The sequence below is a fragment of the Gossypium arboreum genome, chromosome 2 (assembly GCF_025698485.1).
Source record: "Gossypium arboreum isolate Shixiya-1 chromosome 2, ASM2569848v2, whole genome shotgun sequence".
NCBI lineage: Eukaryota > Viridiplantae > Streptophyta > Magnoliopsida > Malvales > Malvaceae > Gossypium > Gossypium arboreum.
The window spans coordinates 112,621,691-112,640,595 of NC_069071.1; the positions used below are offsets into that span (position 1 = coordinate 112,621,691).

General features: G+C 32.1%; 1 protein-coding gene across 5 annotated transcripts; it reads left to right on the forward strand.

The window, feature by feature from the left end:
- Positions 1-7,481: 7,481 nt before the first annotated feature.
- Positions 7,482-18,406, forward strand: LOC108466980 (1,4-alpha-glucan-branching enzyme 1, chloroplastic/amyloplastic). Of its 5 annotated transcripts, XR_001868736.2 has the most exons (23): positions 7,498-7,896; positions 8,581-8,735; positions 9,036-9,256; positions 9,915-10,013; positions 10,580-10,622; positions 10,767-10,826; positions 11,358-11,438; positions 12,285-12,401; positions 13,033-13,116; positions 14,050-14,171; positions 14,349-14,468; positions 14,994-15,123; positions 15,225-15,335; positions 15,573-15,701; positions 15,841-15,944; positions 16,054-16,198; positions 16,411-16,558; positions 16,659-16,759; positions 16,989-17,066; positions 17,194-17,349; positions 17,548-17,622; positions 17,716-17,991; positions 18,097-18,406. XR_001868736.2 is itself a non-coding variant. In XM_053025183.1 (22 exons), exons 3-22 carry the CDS (start codon positions 9,063-9,065, stop codon positions 17,917-17,919), a joined length of 2,301 nt encoding a protein of 766 aa, XP_052881143.1. In that variant the 5' UTR covers positions 7,482-7,759; positions 8,586-8,735; positions 9,036-9,062; the 3' UTR covers positions 17,920-18,406. The 5 variants fall into 5 exon arrangements, 4 of the variants coding, with proteins under 4 accessions (XP_052881143.1, XP_017622897.1, XP_052881144.1 ...); XM_053025183.1 differs by having other exon boundaries at positions 7,482-7,759; positions 8,586-8,735; positions 17,716-18,406; XM_017767408.2 differs by having other exon boundaries at positions 17,716-18,406.
- The last annotated feature ends 499 nt before the right edge of the window (positions 18,407-18,905 follow it).

Genomic DNA, 18,905 nt, shown 5'->3' on the forward strand with positions numbered 1-18,905 from the left:
TCGGCACAGCTCGGTTGGAGAGTACCCTGTCTAAATAAGACGGTACTTATACGCGTCGGAAGACATCACACTATCACAGATCAGTGGCATGTACAGCTAAACTTTTACACATGCTAGGTTAGTCCGAGAACCGACTAAACCTGCTCTGATACCACTAAATGTAACACCCGTACCCGAGACCGTTGCCGGAGTCGAACACGAGATGTTAACGGACTTAATTCATTAATTAAACAGCTCATACAATTCATTTTAAAATTTCCAGACAAGCTGGCTAACTGCATCACAGTCGCTTTAAAAATCATATCTCGAGTTACAAAACTCGAAATCCAATTCCGTAAATTTTTCCTGAAACTAGACTCATATATATATCTACTAATTTTTTTCTAGAATTTTTGGTTGGGCCAATTAGTACAGTTTATTAGTTAAAGTCTCCCCTGTTTCAGGGTTCAACTACTCTGACCTCTGTGTATTACGAATCAGATATCTCCCTGTACAGAGCTTCAATGACTATGACGTTTGTTTCTAATAAAACTAGACTCAATAAGAAATCTGTACATATAAAGCGTGACTTATAATTATCTTTGTAAAATTTATGGTGAATTTCCAAAGTCAGAACAGGGGATCCAGAAATCGCTCTGGCCCTGTTTTACAAAAATTTAAACATCTCATAAAATATAGCTCATATACCTGTTTCGCTTATTCCATATGAAAATAGACTCATCAAGCTTCGATTCCATAACTTATTCATTATTTAATTCCATTTCTACTATTTTTAGTGATTTTTCAAACTCACGTCACTGCTGCTGTCTGAATCTATTTTATGGTAAATTTTACCTATTTCATGGTTTCCATGGATTAGCTAGCAATTTGACATACATAATACCAAATATGATCATGATTAGCCATTCCAATGGCTAATCATTACCAAGCATTTCTATTTCCATACACTCAATAACCATATCATAAGACCATATATACAAAATGATTATAATGCTATACATGCCATACTCAAAATATACAAGCCATTATGCCAAGATGGTATACTGGATAGTGTGAGTGTGCCTCCGACCGCTTCCGATTTCCGAGCTGGCTTGTCAACACTACAAGGAATGAAAAGGAGGGAGTAAGCATAAATGCTTAGTAAGCTCACATGCAAATAGCAAGTAACATAACCATATAAGCAAACATAAAACATCATTTGCATAATCATCACCAAGACATTCATATCACCTTTTCATTTATCATCTTACCATATTGTTGTTATATCGAGTTTTCAACCCGAGGGTTAAGTACATACCTGTTCAAAGTATCCATTTCACAACACTTACCAATACGTCCCTTTCATCTTGAGTATTCCTCCATTTGAGTAGAACTTTACCCGTTGAACACATCGAATATAATTCGGATACATGGAAAGTTTGCACATAAGTGCCACATATGTAGCCAAGCTACCATGTAACCCGCCCATAAGTGAACTCGGACTCAACTCAACGAGCCCGGCGTTCGCATCCATAAGTGAACTCGGACTCAACTCAACGAGTTCGGATGCCTAGTTACATCTCACGAACTCGGACTCAACTCAACGAGTTCGGACATTCGCATCCATAAGTGAACTCGGACTCAACTCAACGAGTTCGGATGCTCAACCATCCTAGTGACATGTCACTTGTATCCTAATCTATTCCTAAGGTTCAAACGGGCTTTTCCTCGAACACTTATCCTTGCCGTCTTCCGTAGAATGCCGAAATCAATACTCAGTAACAATTATATTTAACAAATAATACACTTAATTTGCATTTTATTCAAAATAACCACAAAGCATATATTTCATGATAAAAATCAGCATATCATATATTTAACATCAATAACTTAAAATAACCATTATGCTACATTATTTACACATGAACTTACCTCGTATGCTAAAATGGCTATTTTTACCATTTCGCCCACAACTTGGTATTTTCCTATTTTAGCCCGAATTTCAGTTTTCCTTGCTCTATCATTTAAAATATAGTCTAATTAGGACTCACATTATTCAAATTGACCCAAAATCATATTTTGGAAAAATTACAATTTTTCCCTAAACTTTTGCATATTTACACTTTTGCCCCAAAGCTCGTAAATTAAAATTCAGCCTATTTTCTTATGTTTTATGACATGCTGATCATTTTTCCTTCTATGGCAACATCAAATTCTCACTCTAACATGTACTTATGACTATTAGGTATTTTTACCGATTAAGCCCTTTTGCTCGTTTTCACTTAAAACCGAGTAGCACAAGTTGTCTAACATAATTTAAAACCTCATATTCTATCATAAAACACCAAAATACACAAATTTCACCTATGGGTATTTTTCCAAATATAAACCTAGGTTAAATTATTGCTAGCATAAGCTAAATCGAGCTACGGGACTCCAAAACGTAAAATCATTAAAAACGAGGGTAGAACGGACTTACAATCGATCTTGGAAGCTTGAAAACCCTAGCCATGGTTTCTCCTTGCTATATTCGGCCATGGGGTTGAAGATGAGCAAAATTGGCTTTTAATTTTGTATTTTAATTCATTTTACCCTAAATGACCAAAATGCCCTTACTACTAAACTTTCCAAAATTCCATCCATGTCCAATTTTGTCCATAGACTTAGAAATTGGTAAAATTACTCTTTAAGGACCTCTAATTAATAATCTAATTCAATTTTATGCAAAATACTTCTAGAACACAAGTTTTGCAATTTATTCAATTTAGTCCCAAATTTCAAATTAAGCACTTTATGCATAAAATTTCTTCACGAAATTTTCACACAATCATGCAATCATATCATAGACCTTAAAATAATCATAAAATAATTATTTATATCTCGAATTTTGTGGTCACGAAACCACTATTCCGACTAGGCCCAAAATCAGGATATTACAGGTTAGGGGTGTTACACTAATGAAATGGGAAACATTGAAATGGTTTAGATACGAACTGAATCATATATGTTTCTAATTTAAGTTGTTATATATATGATCTTTGTTACAAGTTCATTTTATGAAAGTTTACTAACTGATTGGTTGTATATGATGCTATGCATTAGCTATCTCAACATATGTCAAAAAATGCCAAATTGAATTGTTATTGTGTTAAATGTTTAGTTTATTGAATTATCGAGGTAAGTTAAGTAAATTTCATATGAACTTATTAAGTATTCAATATTCTTACCCCGTTGTTCTTCCCTTCCCTTGTCGATTTCACCTTGCGGAACACGTCAAGCGAATCATTCAAAGCTCACACCATCCTATTTTTGAATCAGTAGTTTTTCAATCGTTTAAAGTCCAAAATTGTGGCATGTACATAAGTGTTATGTATTTGTTAGGTTTTGAATGTTCGTCAGGGTTTGAAACCTATCTAATGCTTAATCTTGGCAATGTTAATGCTTAGTTAAAATGGTTGGTTTTGGTAAATGTATTTGAGTTATGTTTGATGATTTAAAATAGCATGTTTGAATATGGTTTGACATAGACAAGAAGATGGAATTGAATAGCTAATTGATTGGATGAATGGTATGAAATTGAATAAGTTGAAATGGTGTAATTTATGATAAATGGAACTTATATTGAATTGATCATATGGAAATGGTTAAATGGATTGTTTTGGTATGTGTTTGGAGTGTTTTGGTACAGGTGAAGTTGGCTAATTATGTTTAAAATGATAAGTTTGTGTAGAAGCTTTGAAATAGGTACCAAATGACTTAAAATTTACCAAAAATAGAGTCCTTGTCTTGACGAGCAATTTTCCTTATCGCAACATCGGTCGACAATGAGTCACGTCGCAATGTCGAGTGGCCTGAGGTCATGATGTGACCTACTATTTTGGACGTCGACCCTGAAGTTTTTAAAACTTTACAATTTGGTCTTATTTTGAGCTCGGGTCAATAAAATAGCTTTTGTAAGCTTGATTAATGCTCAGATTTGATTGTGTAACTTAATGTAAATGTGTTTAACACTTAATTGCATATTTGAATGAATTTTTACTATATAATAGACAGTAGTTGCTTTGGCAACGAATGTGATATCTTGTAGCTCGGACCCAACGATTGGGTTAGGTGAGGGGGCTTACAGTTAAGTATTTAACGATGGGTGCCTAAAGTTTTAAATTTTGAAAATATTAGTGATGAAATTGAAAGTTTTTTAAGTTAGATGACCAAAATAGAACCTATTCAAAAGTTAGGTGACCACCAGATAATTTACCCTAAAAATAAGTCACCGTAATCACAATTAATACACATCAAAAGAATTATAACCGTAATCAAAATCATTAAAATGCATAGGATTAGAACTAAAATACGTCCAAATTTAAATTAGAAAAAAAATTGGGCATTGTCTATTTATTGTGCGACTTAAATCATAATAAATTCTGGAAGAACCTAAGCATGTTTTTATATTGGGTGAAACTCAAAATTGACATTTTAAAGTTCTCATAATTTCAATCATCTTTTGAGCCAATGTTTCATTGGCGTTTATTCATTACTTTTTCTTGATAATATTCTTTATATTCATTTTATAGTTCATATTTTTCATTTATTACTTTTGAATACACTGTAAAGCTCATTAATGAATTTTCAAATCTCGTACTTATAATGGACATAGAAGCAATGTAAAGGAGTGAAAGTTAGACACTTACCATATCATAATTCAAGTGTCTTATTCAGAGGAGTCCATAAGTTAAGTTAGATTGAATCTATTTTCTCGACCTAACCTAAAATATGAATAAAAAATTATTGAAGTTATCCATATTCATAAATAATTAACCTTAGCTTACTTAAATTTGCATGTATTATTTGTTAAAAATATCTTTTTTAATGTTTAATAATTTTATATATTTATTAAAATTTTAAATATAACAAAATTTAATTTGTTTTAAATATTTATATTATTATATTTATAAAATAAAAAAGCTGGGTCAAACAAAAATATAGTTTGGATCATGTATATTGTTAGTCAAATTCATCCTATATTTTAAATAAATTTAATTTTAGAATAAATAAAATACATAAAAATCGAAAATCGATTTGAAATATAGTATTTGGATAATTTTGGAATATAAATTAAAAAATATGATAATTGAACCAAATTAAATTCTTTTATTAAAATCCATTAATCATTCATTAAAAAAAATCTCAAAGATATAAAAGGTAATTTGCTTTAACCTTTTGTTTGAAACCTCACATAGTAATTTCATCCCTCAACAAAAAGGAAATAAAAAGGGGATGATAAAAGGCCATTTGATACCAAGAATTTGAGAGTATATGCTTTGAAGGATGATGACGAAAGAAGGATGGGGCATTGATTATGACCTTTGTTGGCACTTGCCTTCTATTTTGGGGATGACAACCATAAATCTACCATAGAGGACATTGTGTCGTTATCTAATTGAACCACATTCCTAATGGAATCCTTCTTATATGCCCTCATGATATTTTCTTTAATGAGATATTCTTTTCAAGTTAATCTTTTAAACAAAAGATAAGTTGGTAAAAGTACCATGAATGTCTCTTTATTAAAATTTAGATTATAATTGCTTCTTTATTAAAAAATAGGTAAATTAATTTCTATATATTAGATCAAATATTAATTTGGTCATTGTATTACAAATTCCATTTAATTCTATCGTTAAAATTTAGTTCATGTACATCAGTATGAGATACAAAGTAGCACGTCATGTGTCACTTTCTAATTATCCTATTAACCACTTACAGTTTTAACAATAAACATAGATAGAATTTTTAGCAAAAATGTTTAATTTACACTTTAATCTAATATATAAAATTAATTTATCAATTTTTAAGTTAAGAGAACAAAATCACCCTTTAAATAAATTCTATCATAAATATTTTTCATCCACAAAATCCAAATTTAAAACTTAAAATATTCAACTTTTAACCATTGACCTAGAAATAAAAATATTCATGAATCAAATTGAGTAAACTTTAGACCAAACCTAAATATGATATTAATATATTTTATATTTATATAAATTTAATTTAACCTGAAATATAAACTAAACAAATAACTCAACCTACGAAAACATATACCTAAAAGTATTGATGTCATTGTGCTTTGGCATTTATATGGTTTTATGAAATGAAAAATATCTTCCACAGTTCGGTTGCACTTCTGCCATGTTGCAAGCATTGCGGGAGCCACAAGGATACATAAAAATCAAGTATCATTTTATCATAGAAAATTTAGTTCAACAATCACTGAACCCAAAATTTTTATGTAAAATTCTAACAGCACATACAAAATTATATTGATTAATATAATAAAATAAAAGAATAATGTTATCTTAAAATTTATATTACGTCCGTAATCTTAGATAATTTAAAGGAAAAGATTATAATAAAATTACACCGAATCGTGATAATACGGAATGATTAAAATGTTGATAATTCATACACTATAATCTTATTATAGAACATAACATTACATTTGGCCAACCAAACGATCTATTCTATATCATTTCATTCATGATTTTTTCTTCAAATAAAATTAAAATATTCTCCATTAATAAGATCCTTGACTTCCTCACTTTCTCTCGATTAAGCCCATTTATCTCATCATCATCGTCACTTTGGTAAGCTTTAATATCTACTTCAACTTCTCAACATTAATTTAAATTTGTTGAATTTTTTAGATTCAGGATCAAATTGATAAAATTTGTAAATATGAATGGCTAAATTTGTTATTAAACCAATAAAAAATTTAGGCTTAAGGGTGCAAAAAGCCCTCAAATTTTTTTAACAAAAACAATTAAGCCTCTACTTTTTTTTTTGCACTCATTTGGGTACTTAAATTTTTAAAATGTTTCGATGTCCTCAAACCTTTAAAAAATAAAATTAGGCCCTTACTTTTTTTTACGCTAAATTGAGTATTTGAACTTTCAAAATTCATAAAAAGACCCTCAATATTTAAAAAAAACAATTATGCCCTTGCTTTTATTAAAATTTATTAAAACTAAAAAAATATAAAAATCTTAAAAAATACAAAATTTTAAAATTATTAAAAATCATAAAATATATAGAAATATAAAAATATAAAATTTTATAAAGCCATAAGAAAATTATACAAAATGTAAAGAAATGTAAATTTTGTAAAAAAATTATAAAAATTATTGTACCAAAAGAAATATTTTTATAATTTTTCTATAAATTTTTTATTGATATATTTTAAAAATTCAAGTGTTTAATTGAGTTAAAAAAAGAAGACTTGATTATTATTTTTAAATTTTAACTTTTATATCCTTAAACCAAGAATTTTATTTATTAAAACTAAAATATTTAATTTGTATGAATTTTTTTAAATAAAATAAAAGAAGGAAAATAAAACAGTAGGTTCAAGCATTAGCACCGTTCCTTCCTCATCTCTTGTGCTAAGCAAAATCCATGTGGCGGGGTCATTGATATTCAACTTCATTTCAGTAAAATAAAAATGAAAATGGACGGTTGAGAATGAATTTTGGATGTCTTCCTTTTGCTAAATCTATCATTTTACACCTATCCCCATGCATTTCTTCACATCACACGTAGCACCTTACAAATAAATAATATGTATATATATATATATTTAATTTTGTTTTCCTTCACTCTCGTTCACGCTACTCTCGGTGTTTGAAGCTTTCAGTGGCGAGAATTTTTCTTTTCTTCTCTCCTTTTTCTTCTCTTTTTCTGGATCTGTCATTATTTTTTTGCTTTCCAAACAGAAAAAAAAAAAGAAGTAAGTAATGGTTTACAGTGTATCTGATTTACGATTACCTTGTTCGCCTTCAGTTTACAGCTTCAACCAGTCTAGTTTCAATGCCTCTCGTAGAAGTAGCAGTTTCTCTTTATTGTTGAAGAAGGATCTCTTTTCTCGTATTCTCTCTCTCTCTCTCTCTCTCTCTCTCTCTCTCTCTCTTTATACTTTTTATTGTTTTCATTTTTGGATGTATGATTCTGTTTATGTTTCCTATTATATATTTTTATGCAATTTTTTATTCAGAGCGGAATTTATTTATTTTTGTTTTTAACTTTTTCGATGTAGTATATAATCAATCTAATTTTATTTTTATTGGTTAGCTTAGCGAAATTAATCACTCTCTCACTACGAGGAGTAACGCGGGAAGGAAATGTATGCAAATTCGATGTTGTATGCTTTATGAGATATAGAATTAAGGAATTTTTTTTAAATATTAGTTTATTAATAGTTAAATCTTCTTTGATTTAGGTAGTGATCCTGGTATGTTATAAGCGTTAATATTGAATTAAAAGAGGTGAATTGATCAACATACTTCAAAATATTACTGCTAAGTTTTTTCCTCTGTTTTTTTTTTTTTTAAAAGAAGTAATAGTTGCTAACGAGGGAAGCTTAGTTTAAAGTTGAAATTGGAATTTTAAGAAGGATGATTGCAGTGTGATGACCGAAATACTTCAGCAGAAAAAAAAAATGCTTTTGCCAGTATAAATTTAGTATTGTCAAAAGAATGCTATGGAAGGTGACTGCTTTCATGATCATTTGATTTCCATTATGTAGAAAATTGATTTGATGCTTGCTTGTAGGGAAGATCTTTGCGCAAAAATCTTCTTATGATTCGGACTCGTCGCCCTTAACTGTTGCATCCAAGAAAGTGCTTGTTCCTGATGATCAGGGTGAGGGTGCTTCATCCTTGACAGATGAATTGAAAAGCCCTAGCACTATTTCAGATGATCCACAGGTTTGCCATTTTCTGAGAATAATGCACTGTATTTTTTTATGGAAATGTTAGATTTTAGTTTTACTGTGTGCAGTTGAACATTCATGAGTTTATGATATAGGATTGAATTGAGAAATGGAAGTTTGAGATGGTGTTGATGTCAATCAAGCGTGTTGGTTCTCTGAAACAGTTTTGACTTGTTATCAAAAACTTGTGTTTCTAATTCTGAACTATCTCTTTTTTGGAAGGAAAATTATTGTAAATGACATAAAATGCTGCGGAATAACTGTCTATTTCCAATTAATTGTGATTTTGTTATAGGTAATTCATGATGTAGAAAGTGAAGAGATGGAAGATGATACGGAAATTGAGGTCGAAGAACAAGAATCTGTTCCTAAGGAGCTGTCTACCCCTTTAAACAGGAAAATAATTACCGAGAAAAGTGAGGCAAAACCAAGAACCATTCCTCCTCCTGGTATAGGACAGAAAATATATGAAATAGATCCATCACTGTTGGGTTTCCGTCAACATCTTGATTACCGGTAAGATCATCCTATACTTATATGTGTTACGTGTCCTAATTTGAGTTCAAATGTTGAGTCTCCTCTGGCCTTTATAAGATGGCTGTAGATTTCAGTTCTCTAGTTTGTTGGAATGTTTTTGCTATATTATCTTTAGTTGCTTGCACACTGCATTTTCCTATCTGTATTGTGCCAGACTTGCTGCTGGTCTTTGGAGGTCCATATTGGTATCTGGGTAGGAACTTGGCAAATACACTGTATTTGCATGTCTCCTATTTGCAGTAGGTACATGTGGTATATGAATATTTTTGCATTCTAACTACTGGGATGTCGACACTTTTGGTCTTATGTTTATATGTTCATTTGAACACCAACGTGAGGAATTATAGTTTGTGTTGGAATCTCTTTCCTGAAACATGTCAAACTTTCATGTGCCTAATTAACTTGCTTATTTTAGATGTCATCTGACTTGCCAGATTTATTTGAGGTTGTTTTCACTGCATAGTTCCCTGCTGCTTTATGTCTTTTAACATCAATTTTTTCCTCTTCCATTATGTTCTTATTTTGTCCCTGTCCCATCCCGTCCTGTCTTTTATATATATATATATATATATTCTAAATTGAACAGGTTAAAATAATGTTATGATTTGATTACCTTGTACATTCTGTCAAATTACAGGTATGCACAATACAAGAGAATGCGTGAGGAAATTGACAAGTATGAAGGTGGTTTAGAAGTGTTTTCTCGCGGCTATGAGAAGCTTGGCTTCGTACGCAGGTTTGCATTCTTCCCATACCTGGTTGTTAGCATGGTTATATCTTTTGTGGTTGTAGTGTTGCATGTTTATTGCTGCTCCCATTGTTGCATGAATTTTTTTTAACCCATTCTGGTTGAAACAAACAATTTTCATTAAATGAAATTAGTGTTGGAATATTCTTGTAATTAATTTTTGTGTGGGAACAGTGAAAGTGATTTTCCAGAACTTTTATATGTTTAAAATTCAGGCAGATTAGTCTAAGGTAAAAAAAAAAAAAAAAATGAAGTTCCTTGATGCTCAATGAAGTGTGAAGCATATGATTCTTCGATGCAAGTAAAATTTGAGAAATTTTATCCAAGCCCTTAGAATTAGTCCCTTCTCTATTGTATCTTTATATATTTATTTATTTTTGTGAATGTCTTTCCTTGTTTACTTCATGGTTTCTTTGTATCACATTGCTAAATAGCTACCTTTTAACTTTAATCTTTAGTAAAAATGTTTTTCTTTGTTCATTTTTATGTCTTAGAAGTCGTTTTCTGATACGTCGATGTTGCTTTTTCTGATTATAATCTCATCTGGCTTTCAGTGAGATGGGAATAACTTACAGGGAGTGGGCACCAGGAGCTAAGGTCTACTATGCATCATTTTAATATTTTGAGATTTTAACCGTAAATTTTATAAACTTCCATCCAATCAGAAAAGTATTATTAACTTTTAGGTGTTCTGTCTTCTTCTCAATTGTCGTGATTATTGTATTGCATTTTCTTTTTCAGTCAGCAGCACTGATAGGAGATTTTAACAATTGGAACCCTAATGCTGATATTATGAACCGGGTATGTTGTGCTTTCTTCTTTAGAACAGATGTCACCTGTCCATTATTTATTAATTGATATTTTCCATGTCTCGATGAACTGTTCTACCATTGATGGATTACTCGACAGGAAGTGTAGTGAAGAATCAGCATTGTCATCTTTTCACGAGTCCATTATATCTTATGTCATGATCATGATGAAGTTAAAACTTAATTAAGCTTGATTTTTTCAAAATACTTCGCCTAATTTCAAATCTGAATGTAAATATCTTTTTGTTTATGTGCGAGGACCCAAAGATTAGGTAGAGTTGGTATAATTCGAAGCTCCAAATGGAGAAGTTAAGAAGATAAACCTTATCAAAGCTTTTGTAATGAAGTAAAAATCCTCAGTCTTGTCTATATCACAGTTAATTGTATCAGCAGATACTTGTATTTAAGGCATGCTGTCTAAGTTTTTGACTGACATTGACAGTGATCTCTTTTGTAATTTTACATTCCGACTGTATTTTCCATTTAGTGTTTAATTCTAAAAATATTATTATTATTTTAACAGAATGAATTTGGTGTCTGGGAGATCTTTTTGCCTAATAATGCTGATGGTTCACCAGCAATTCCCCATGGTTCTCGAGTGAAGGTAAATTACCTGCAGATAAATATCAATTTCGCTAAGGAAAGTTATTGCTTTTACATTCAAAAGGCTACTTGTATATTATTCCTTCTTCCAGTTTTTTGATTCAGAGAAAAAAAAACTATAAAATTGCAACTCTTTCCTTACACATCAACAATGTAATTTTTTAACCTTTTAATCATGAACTGTGGACCAGGAACCTTTAAGTATGACTTGGTTTTCTACACTGATCCTATTGCATGTCTAATTAGCAGAAATCTCTATTGCATAAAAAATTGCAGTATATGATTTTAACATTGTTTTGTACTTCAACCTTTACTAAAACTCATGCCACAAAGGTGTGCTACTAAATGATTTAAAAAACTTGCACAATAATGAGGAGAAAAATAGGACATTTCAGAAGGCTATCTTCTGAGTTTGGTACAAAATGAGTTCTAAAATTTAAAAATAATTCCAAGTTCATATTAGTTTGAAGAGACTGGCTTTTAGTATTGTAACATGAATGTCTGTTCTGGAACTGTAATATGATGTATAGATTGGTCACGGAAGGCAATATCATAATTAAATTGCAGCATTTTCTTTGAGGCTGGATTGTGACAACAACCTCTCTAAACAAAATTGTTCCAAGTTAGCTTAGCTCAAATCGAACTAATTCCCACCTAAAAGGAAGAGAGAGAGAGAAAAGACAAAGATGGAAAAATGAAGAACATTTTCTTTAACTCTTCAAACCCCCAATCCGCTCTCGCTCGCCGCTACTAACGGGGTCTCGTGGACTGTTATGATCATGTCAACTATCATTGATTGAAAGCTCCTTTCCATGTCTATTTTAACTTTTTGACTGAATAATTGTAGATTCGTATGGAAACTCCATCTGGGATTAAGGACTCCATTCCTGCTTGGATCAAGTTCTCAGTTCAAGCACCGGGTGAAATCCCATACAATGGAATATACTATGATCCGCCAGAAGAGGTATTTTTAGTGTTTGTTTGTTCTTGACATTTTGTTGGAAGCATTAGATGGCTATTCTTTGAACTATAAGCTTTTTAGATATTTGGAGTTTGTGAAAAATAGGAAGTACCAACTAATGTTTGTGACAATCTTAAATGATTGCTTATTTACATGGACAACAGCATGCATGCAGACAAATATAACTATATAAACACATAGAATTTTTTATTCATCTTAGAATGAGTATATGAAGAGGTTGTTTCAATGAATCTCCTCCTTTATAACCTTGATGTTAAGACCAATTCCCTTGAAAAACGGTTTTTAAGAAAACAATTTCAGTTGGTTCACTTTCATACATAAGTCAGTTTCTAACTATATAAACACATAGAATTTTTTATTCATCTTAGAATGAGTATATGAAGAGGTTGTTTCAATGAATCTCCTCCTTTATAACCTTGATGTTAAGACCAATTCCCTTGAAAAACGGTTTTTAAGAAAACAATTTCAGTTGGTTCACTTTCATATATAAGTCAGTTTCTAAATTACATTCTTTCTTTTCCAGTTTAATTGCTGCACAGCACGATCAACTTAGTTCAGTCTGTTATATGTGTCTTTTATCTTTTTGTTACTAATGATGTTGCTCTTGTGACAGGAAAAGTATGTATTCAAACACCCCCGGCCAAAAAGACCAAAATCACTTAGAATTTATGAGTCACATGTCGGAATGAGTAGCCCGGTATGCATCTCCCTTTTCCTTGGCATGTTTCAAATTGTTAGTCAAATCTTCCACAAGTTCAGTTGCATATGGTTTTTTTAATTGTGAAGGAGGATCATAAGTTCTATAAAATCTTCATTCAATGCTATGATATGTGGGATCTTATTTTATATTCTAGTTCTTTCTAGACTTGTTAGAATAAATCTTCCTCTTAGGCATTAGGACTGAAAGTAAAGCAGTAGTTTTTTAAGAAAATACATTTTACAGGAAAGTCATCATAGTTTGTACTTAAATTATCAAATTTTCATTGCAAATTGGAAAAGGAAGAAAGAAGAGAAACATGTTACACTTGCATTAAACATAGTAAAGAGTGTCAAACATGGTAGCTGGCTCAAATGGCCTGTAAATTTCTAAATCAAATTGTTAGTACCATCCTGCATCCTGATGGCAGAGTGGCCTCTCTTAAAGAGAACACCCATTAAATTAAGTTCGCAAAAATCTATGTAGGTGTGTATGGTATACTTTTGGTGCTCTTTGTTCAAATGAAATTAGGTTGTCTTTCCATTTGGACTGTACTAATTATGTATTTTAGTAAATTTCTAAACCTGGTTGTTTTGGAAAAGGCCAGAAATAATAGTATAGTGTGTTTTAATTGTTTTTACAGAAGAAGATTCTGACATCTAATCCTTATCCTTCATTTAGGTAGTTCCATTCCATTGGTGGTTAAACATTTGATTTTGCATCAATAAACATTTTAGCCTTATGTTCGGTCTCACCATGGATAATGGCATATGCATATGATATATGACTAGCATGCTTGTATAGAATATGACTAACATGCTAAAACTTAATGTTCATGCATTCCATCATTCAAAGAAAAATTGTCCCACGAGCACCTTTGATCTTTATTTTCTTTGTTACAATTCTCTTAGCATTATCAACTCTCTGATGTAGGAGCCAATGATTAACACATACGCCAACTTTAGAGATGATGTTCTTCCCCGTATTAAAAGACTTGGGTACAATGCTGTTCAGATCATGGCTATTCAAGAGCACTCATATTATGCTAGCTTTGGGTATTACCTCCATCGTAATATTAGCTCAAATCTATTTGTTACTGTGTGTGTTTGTAAGTTTGTAAACTTGTACTAACTGCTATGTGGCAGATAGTAGACACCTTTCTTCAGAACTTGATTTTGGTTATGGAAACTAACATTTTCTTCTTATAACAAGTTGCATTTAATATTTTGCAGGTACCATGTGACAAACTTCTTTGCACCTAGCAGCCGCTTTGGAACCCCTGATGACCTCAAGTCACTGATAGATAAGGCTCATGAATTGGGTATACTTGTTCTTATGGATATTGTGCACAGGTAATAATTAGATTTGCAGGAGAATATAATTTCTAGAAACATGCCCTTCAGCTATATTTGATGTTATACTTTTTGTGCAAACATTTTCCCTGATTGTTTGATGTTAGATTTTTTGTGCCAGCAAAATTTCCTGGATTGTTTGTACAGGAAATGAGAACTTGAACTCTTATTCTTTTCCTGCTTTGGCTTTATGCTCATTTTTCCAGTAGACTTGATGCAAATATGGCCATGAGAATTTAGGCTCTTATTGGTTGTCACTTTTACTTCTTCGTTTCTCTAGTTGATTTTTGCTTCCTAAAAGGTTGCGAAAAAATAAATCTAAAAGAGAGAAGCAAAGTCGTAATTGATTGAGAATATATAAATGACTAGAATACTATAAAATTTCTAGTATGATTGTTCACGACCAGCTTGCTGTGAAAGCATTTGTTTGCTAATCCGCATTCATTTTTATTCTATGGTTAAATTAAGTTGCTAATTTTATTTTCCTATCTACCTGTGTATCTGAATATTGTTTTATGAATACAGCCATGCTTCCAATAATGTGTTAGATGGGCTGAACATGTTTGATGGAACTGATGGTCATTACTTCCACATGGGGTCAAGGGGTCAGCACTTGGTGTGGGATTCTCGCCTTTTTAATTATGGAAGCTGGGAAGTATGTACTTCTACCTCAACATTTCTTAATGAATAGCTTGTTGAAAGATTTTGGCTTCCTCCCTTCCAGTTGTAAATATTATTTCTTAATTGTTGCTTTAGGTACTAAGGTATCTTCTTTCAAATGCAAGATGGTGGCTGGAGGAATATAAGTTTGATGGGTACAGATTTGATGGTGTGACTTCAATGATGTACATCCATCATGGGTTGCAGGTATTATATATACGAGTGAATTTGGAGATTCTCCAATTTCATGATGTTATATAATAAGTTATTCACATGCTCAGATGTTAATTGCCCAGTTTTGACATTATTTTGAAACTGATGTTACATTTGGTTCTTGCAAGTAGTGAAGCATCATTCTTTATGTCTGTTTCTTAACAATTTTTTCTCGAGGACTAAATGGTCTCAATGTCCTGCTTAATATTTGTTTTCCTGAACTTCCTGTAGGTAGGATTTACTGGAAATTACAATGAGTACTTTGGATATGCGACTGATGTAGATGCTGTTGTTTATCTGATGCTGGTTAATGATATGATTCACGGGCTCTATCCTGAGGCTGTCACCATTGGTGAAGATGTATGTTCTATAACTCCTCTAAGAATAATCTTGAGCATCCTATGACTTATAAATTGTTATCAAGATGAGCAATTCTTTCAGGAGAATATCAATGTCCTTTATCTTCATTGTTTTATTCATGCTATTGCGAATGCTACAGGTGAGTGGAATGCCTACATTCTGCATTCCTGTCCAAGATGGTGGTGTGGGATTTGATTACCGTCTTCACATGGCCATTGCTGATAAATGGATTGAGATTCTTAAGTGCGCATCTATCCAATTTATAACTTTTTACCTTGCGATGACCTTTAATTCACTGTCTTGTGAAATATTTGATAACTATATGTATGTTTTGCCGTGTTATGTCATATAGAAAGAGAGATGAAGACTGGAAAATGGGTGATATTGTTCACACGCTAACCAACAGGAGGTGGATGGAAAAGTGTGTTGCTTATGCTGAAAGCCATGACCAAGCTCTAGTTGGCGACAAAACAATAGCATTCTGGTTGATGGATAAGGTTAAATATGTTCTTACTTACATTCATGCTGATTAGTATTACATGCTTAGAGAGCTAACTGGCTGTCGGGAATGCTTTTTTAACAATTCTTTTATATGTAGCTATTAGAAGCTTGCAATTATACTTCCTTTTGCTAAGTTATAAATACAAAAAGATAGAGCTAAATTAGCTTTATAATCTTCAATATAATTAGATTCAATTCCTTTTCGCAGGATATGTATGAGTTTATGGCTCTAGATAGACCAAGTACTGCACTTATAGATCGTGGCATTGCATTACACAAAATGATTAGGCTCATTACAATGGGACTAGGTGGAGAAGGATACTTGAATTTCATGGGAAATGAATTTGGACATCCCGGTAAGTGTCAACTGGTTATGAATCTTCCCAACATCTCATTCTTAGTATAAACTGGTGGTTCTTGAATGTGTGCTAATTTCTCCGTTATTCTTTTCTTTAGAGTGGATTGATTTCCCAAGAGGTGACCAGCGTCTTCCTAATGGTGTAGTAATTACTGGGAATGGTTACAGTTATGATAAATGTCGACGTAGATTTGATCTTGTAAGTTTCCACTTCAATTCATATTTTGCTTGTGTTGTAATTTGTTGCAAGTTTGATAGTTATGCGATTTACTTTCATCAAAGGACTGGCAGCATTTTTACATTTTATTTTACTATCAACAAAGGGTATAGTTGATCCATACAGTGGCTATGCGTATACGTCTCTGCTTTACCTGTGACTGTTCGCATGCCACCTCAAGGCATTGATATCTTTGGTTTTATGCAAACAGGGGGATGCCGACTATCTCAGGTATCGTGGGATGCAAGAATTTGATCAGGCTATGCAGCATGTTGAAGAGAAATATGGTGTAAGTATTGCTGGTGCTCACTGTTTTGCTGTTTTATACGTGCTAGCCTGTCTGAATAGTCAATACACTTTACTTTCTGCTTATTTAGAAAAGTAAAAATGATGCATGGTTGACTTTTTTAATTCAGTTCATGACTTCCGAGCACACATATATATCGCGGAAGGATGAAAAAGATAGGGTGATTGTCTTTGAAAAAGGCAACCTGGTTTTCGTATTCAACTTCCACTGGAATAACAGCTATTTTGACTACCGTGTGGGGTGTGCAAAACCAGGAAAGTACAAGGTATAATGTTTTCTGGATTCATGCATGCGGAACTTGAAAGAATTTGCACGTTTTTTGCTTTTCCACCGTACTCTTAATTATTCATATCCATTGGTCATTGATTTTGTAATCTGGTTATTGATTCTTCAAATATAGTTTTGACAAAGTTAAAGGTTGCTTGCCATGCAATGGTTAATATATATTTTTATCACCTTCCAGATTGTTTTGGATTCAGATGATCCGTTATTCGGAGGCTTCGGTAGGCTTGACCATAATGCCGAATACTTCAGTTTTGTAAGATATTTTTATTGCTCTTCCTACATACCATTGCTTTTAACATTCACTCTAGGGCTTTCTAACATTAAAACCTGACGGATGCTTTTACAGGAAGGATGGTATGATGACCGGCCTCGTTCATTCATGGTGTATGCCCCAAACAGAACAGCAGTTGTTTACGCCCTAGTTGAAGATGAACCAAAAGTAGTCAACGATTTGGAACTTGTTGAAATTCCTGAAACTGTTAAACCAGCAGCAGCAGAACCTGTTAAAGAATCTGAAACTGATGAAGAATCAGAGGCTTTAGACAGCTAAACCTTTCTCGACAGCAGAATCTCGTGTTATTGACCATTCAAAGTCGGTCAAGGAGCTGTCCCACTGAACGCGGTATTTTTTGCTTAAAAATTACGTATTCCACGATTAGTAGTTTCACTGCCTAGGAGATGAAATGATCAAGTTAAACCTTCCATCAAATGCCGGCCGGGCATACAGGTGAAAATTCGAAGCAGTAGAAGGCAATTCTTTCATGAGAATTAGAAGGGAAAAAGTAGACAACTATGTGGCATGCATGTAAATGCTTTCCCTGTGTTGCATGTGAAAATATAAGTTGCAGATACGAGGAACATGCTATTTACAGCAATGTGAGGTAATGGATTCCTTTTTAAGCTATTAATGTAATGACCGAATAATTTAATAAGAACAGTATTTCTGTATTTGTTCTTTCCTTTTTTACATTGTAATAGTTACGGTGTAATTTCGTTGGATGTTTGCTAGAAAGAGAAAGTTATAATGTCAAAAATAACCCTTAATGTTTGGCTGTTTGGTCATTTTGGCTTGTTCTTTGGAGCACTTCCACCCTAAACTTTTTTTTTTTTGTCATTTTGTCGAATTGATCAATTGATCAATTTTTAGCAGGTATGTTGATGTAGCCGTTAGTGAACTAGCAGTTAATAACCGTTGACATGACGGTCTAAATATAATAAAAGATATAATAAAATATTAGTGTAGTATTATTTTGTCTTATATACTACATAATAATTTTAAAATTAATAAAATTAATTATTTTTATTTAGTAATTTTTAATTTTTAGTTTCTTCTTCCTTATTGGTTTTTTTTTTCCATCATCATCACGGTCTTCGATCTTCTTGCCCATTGTTTCTTTGAAAACTTCAAAATCTATTCTTGAGTTTCAACATCATCATCACCGTAAGTCAACCTAAACATAATCTCATCAACATCACTGTATACCCTTCAATAACCATATCCAAAGTTTCTACAACTCAAATCTCTATTACTCAGTA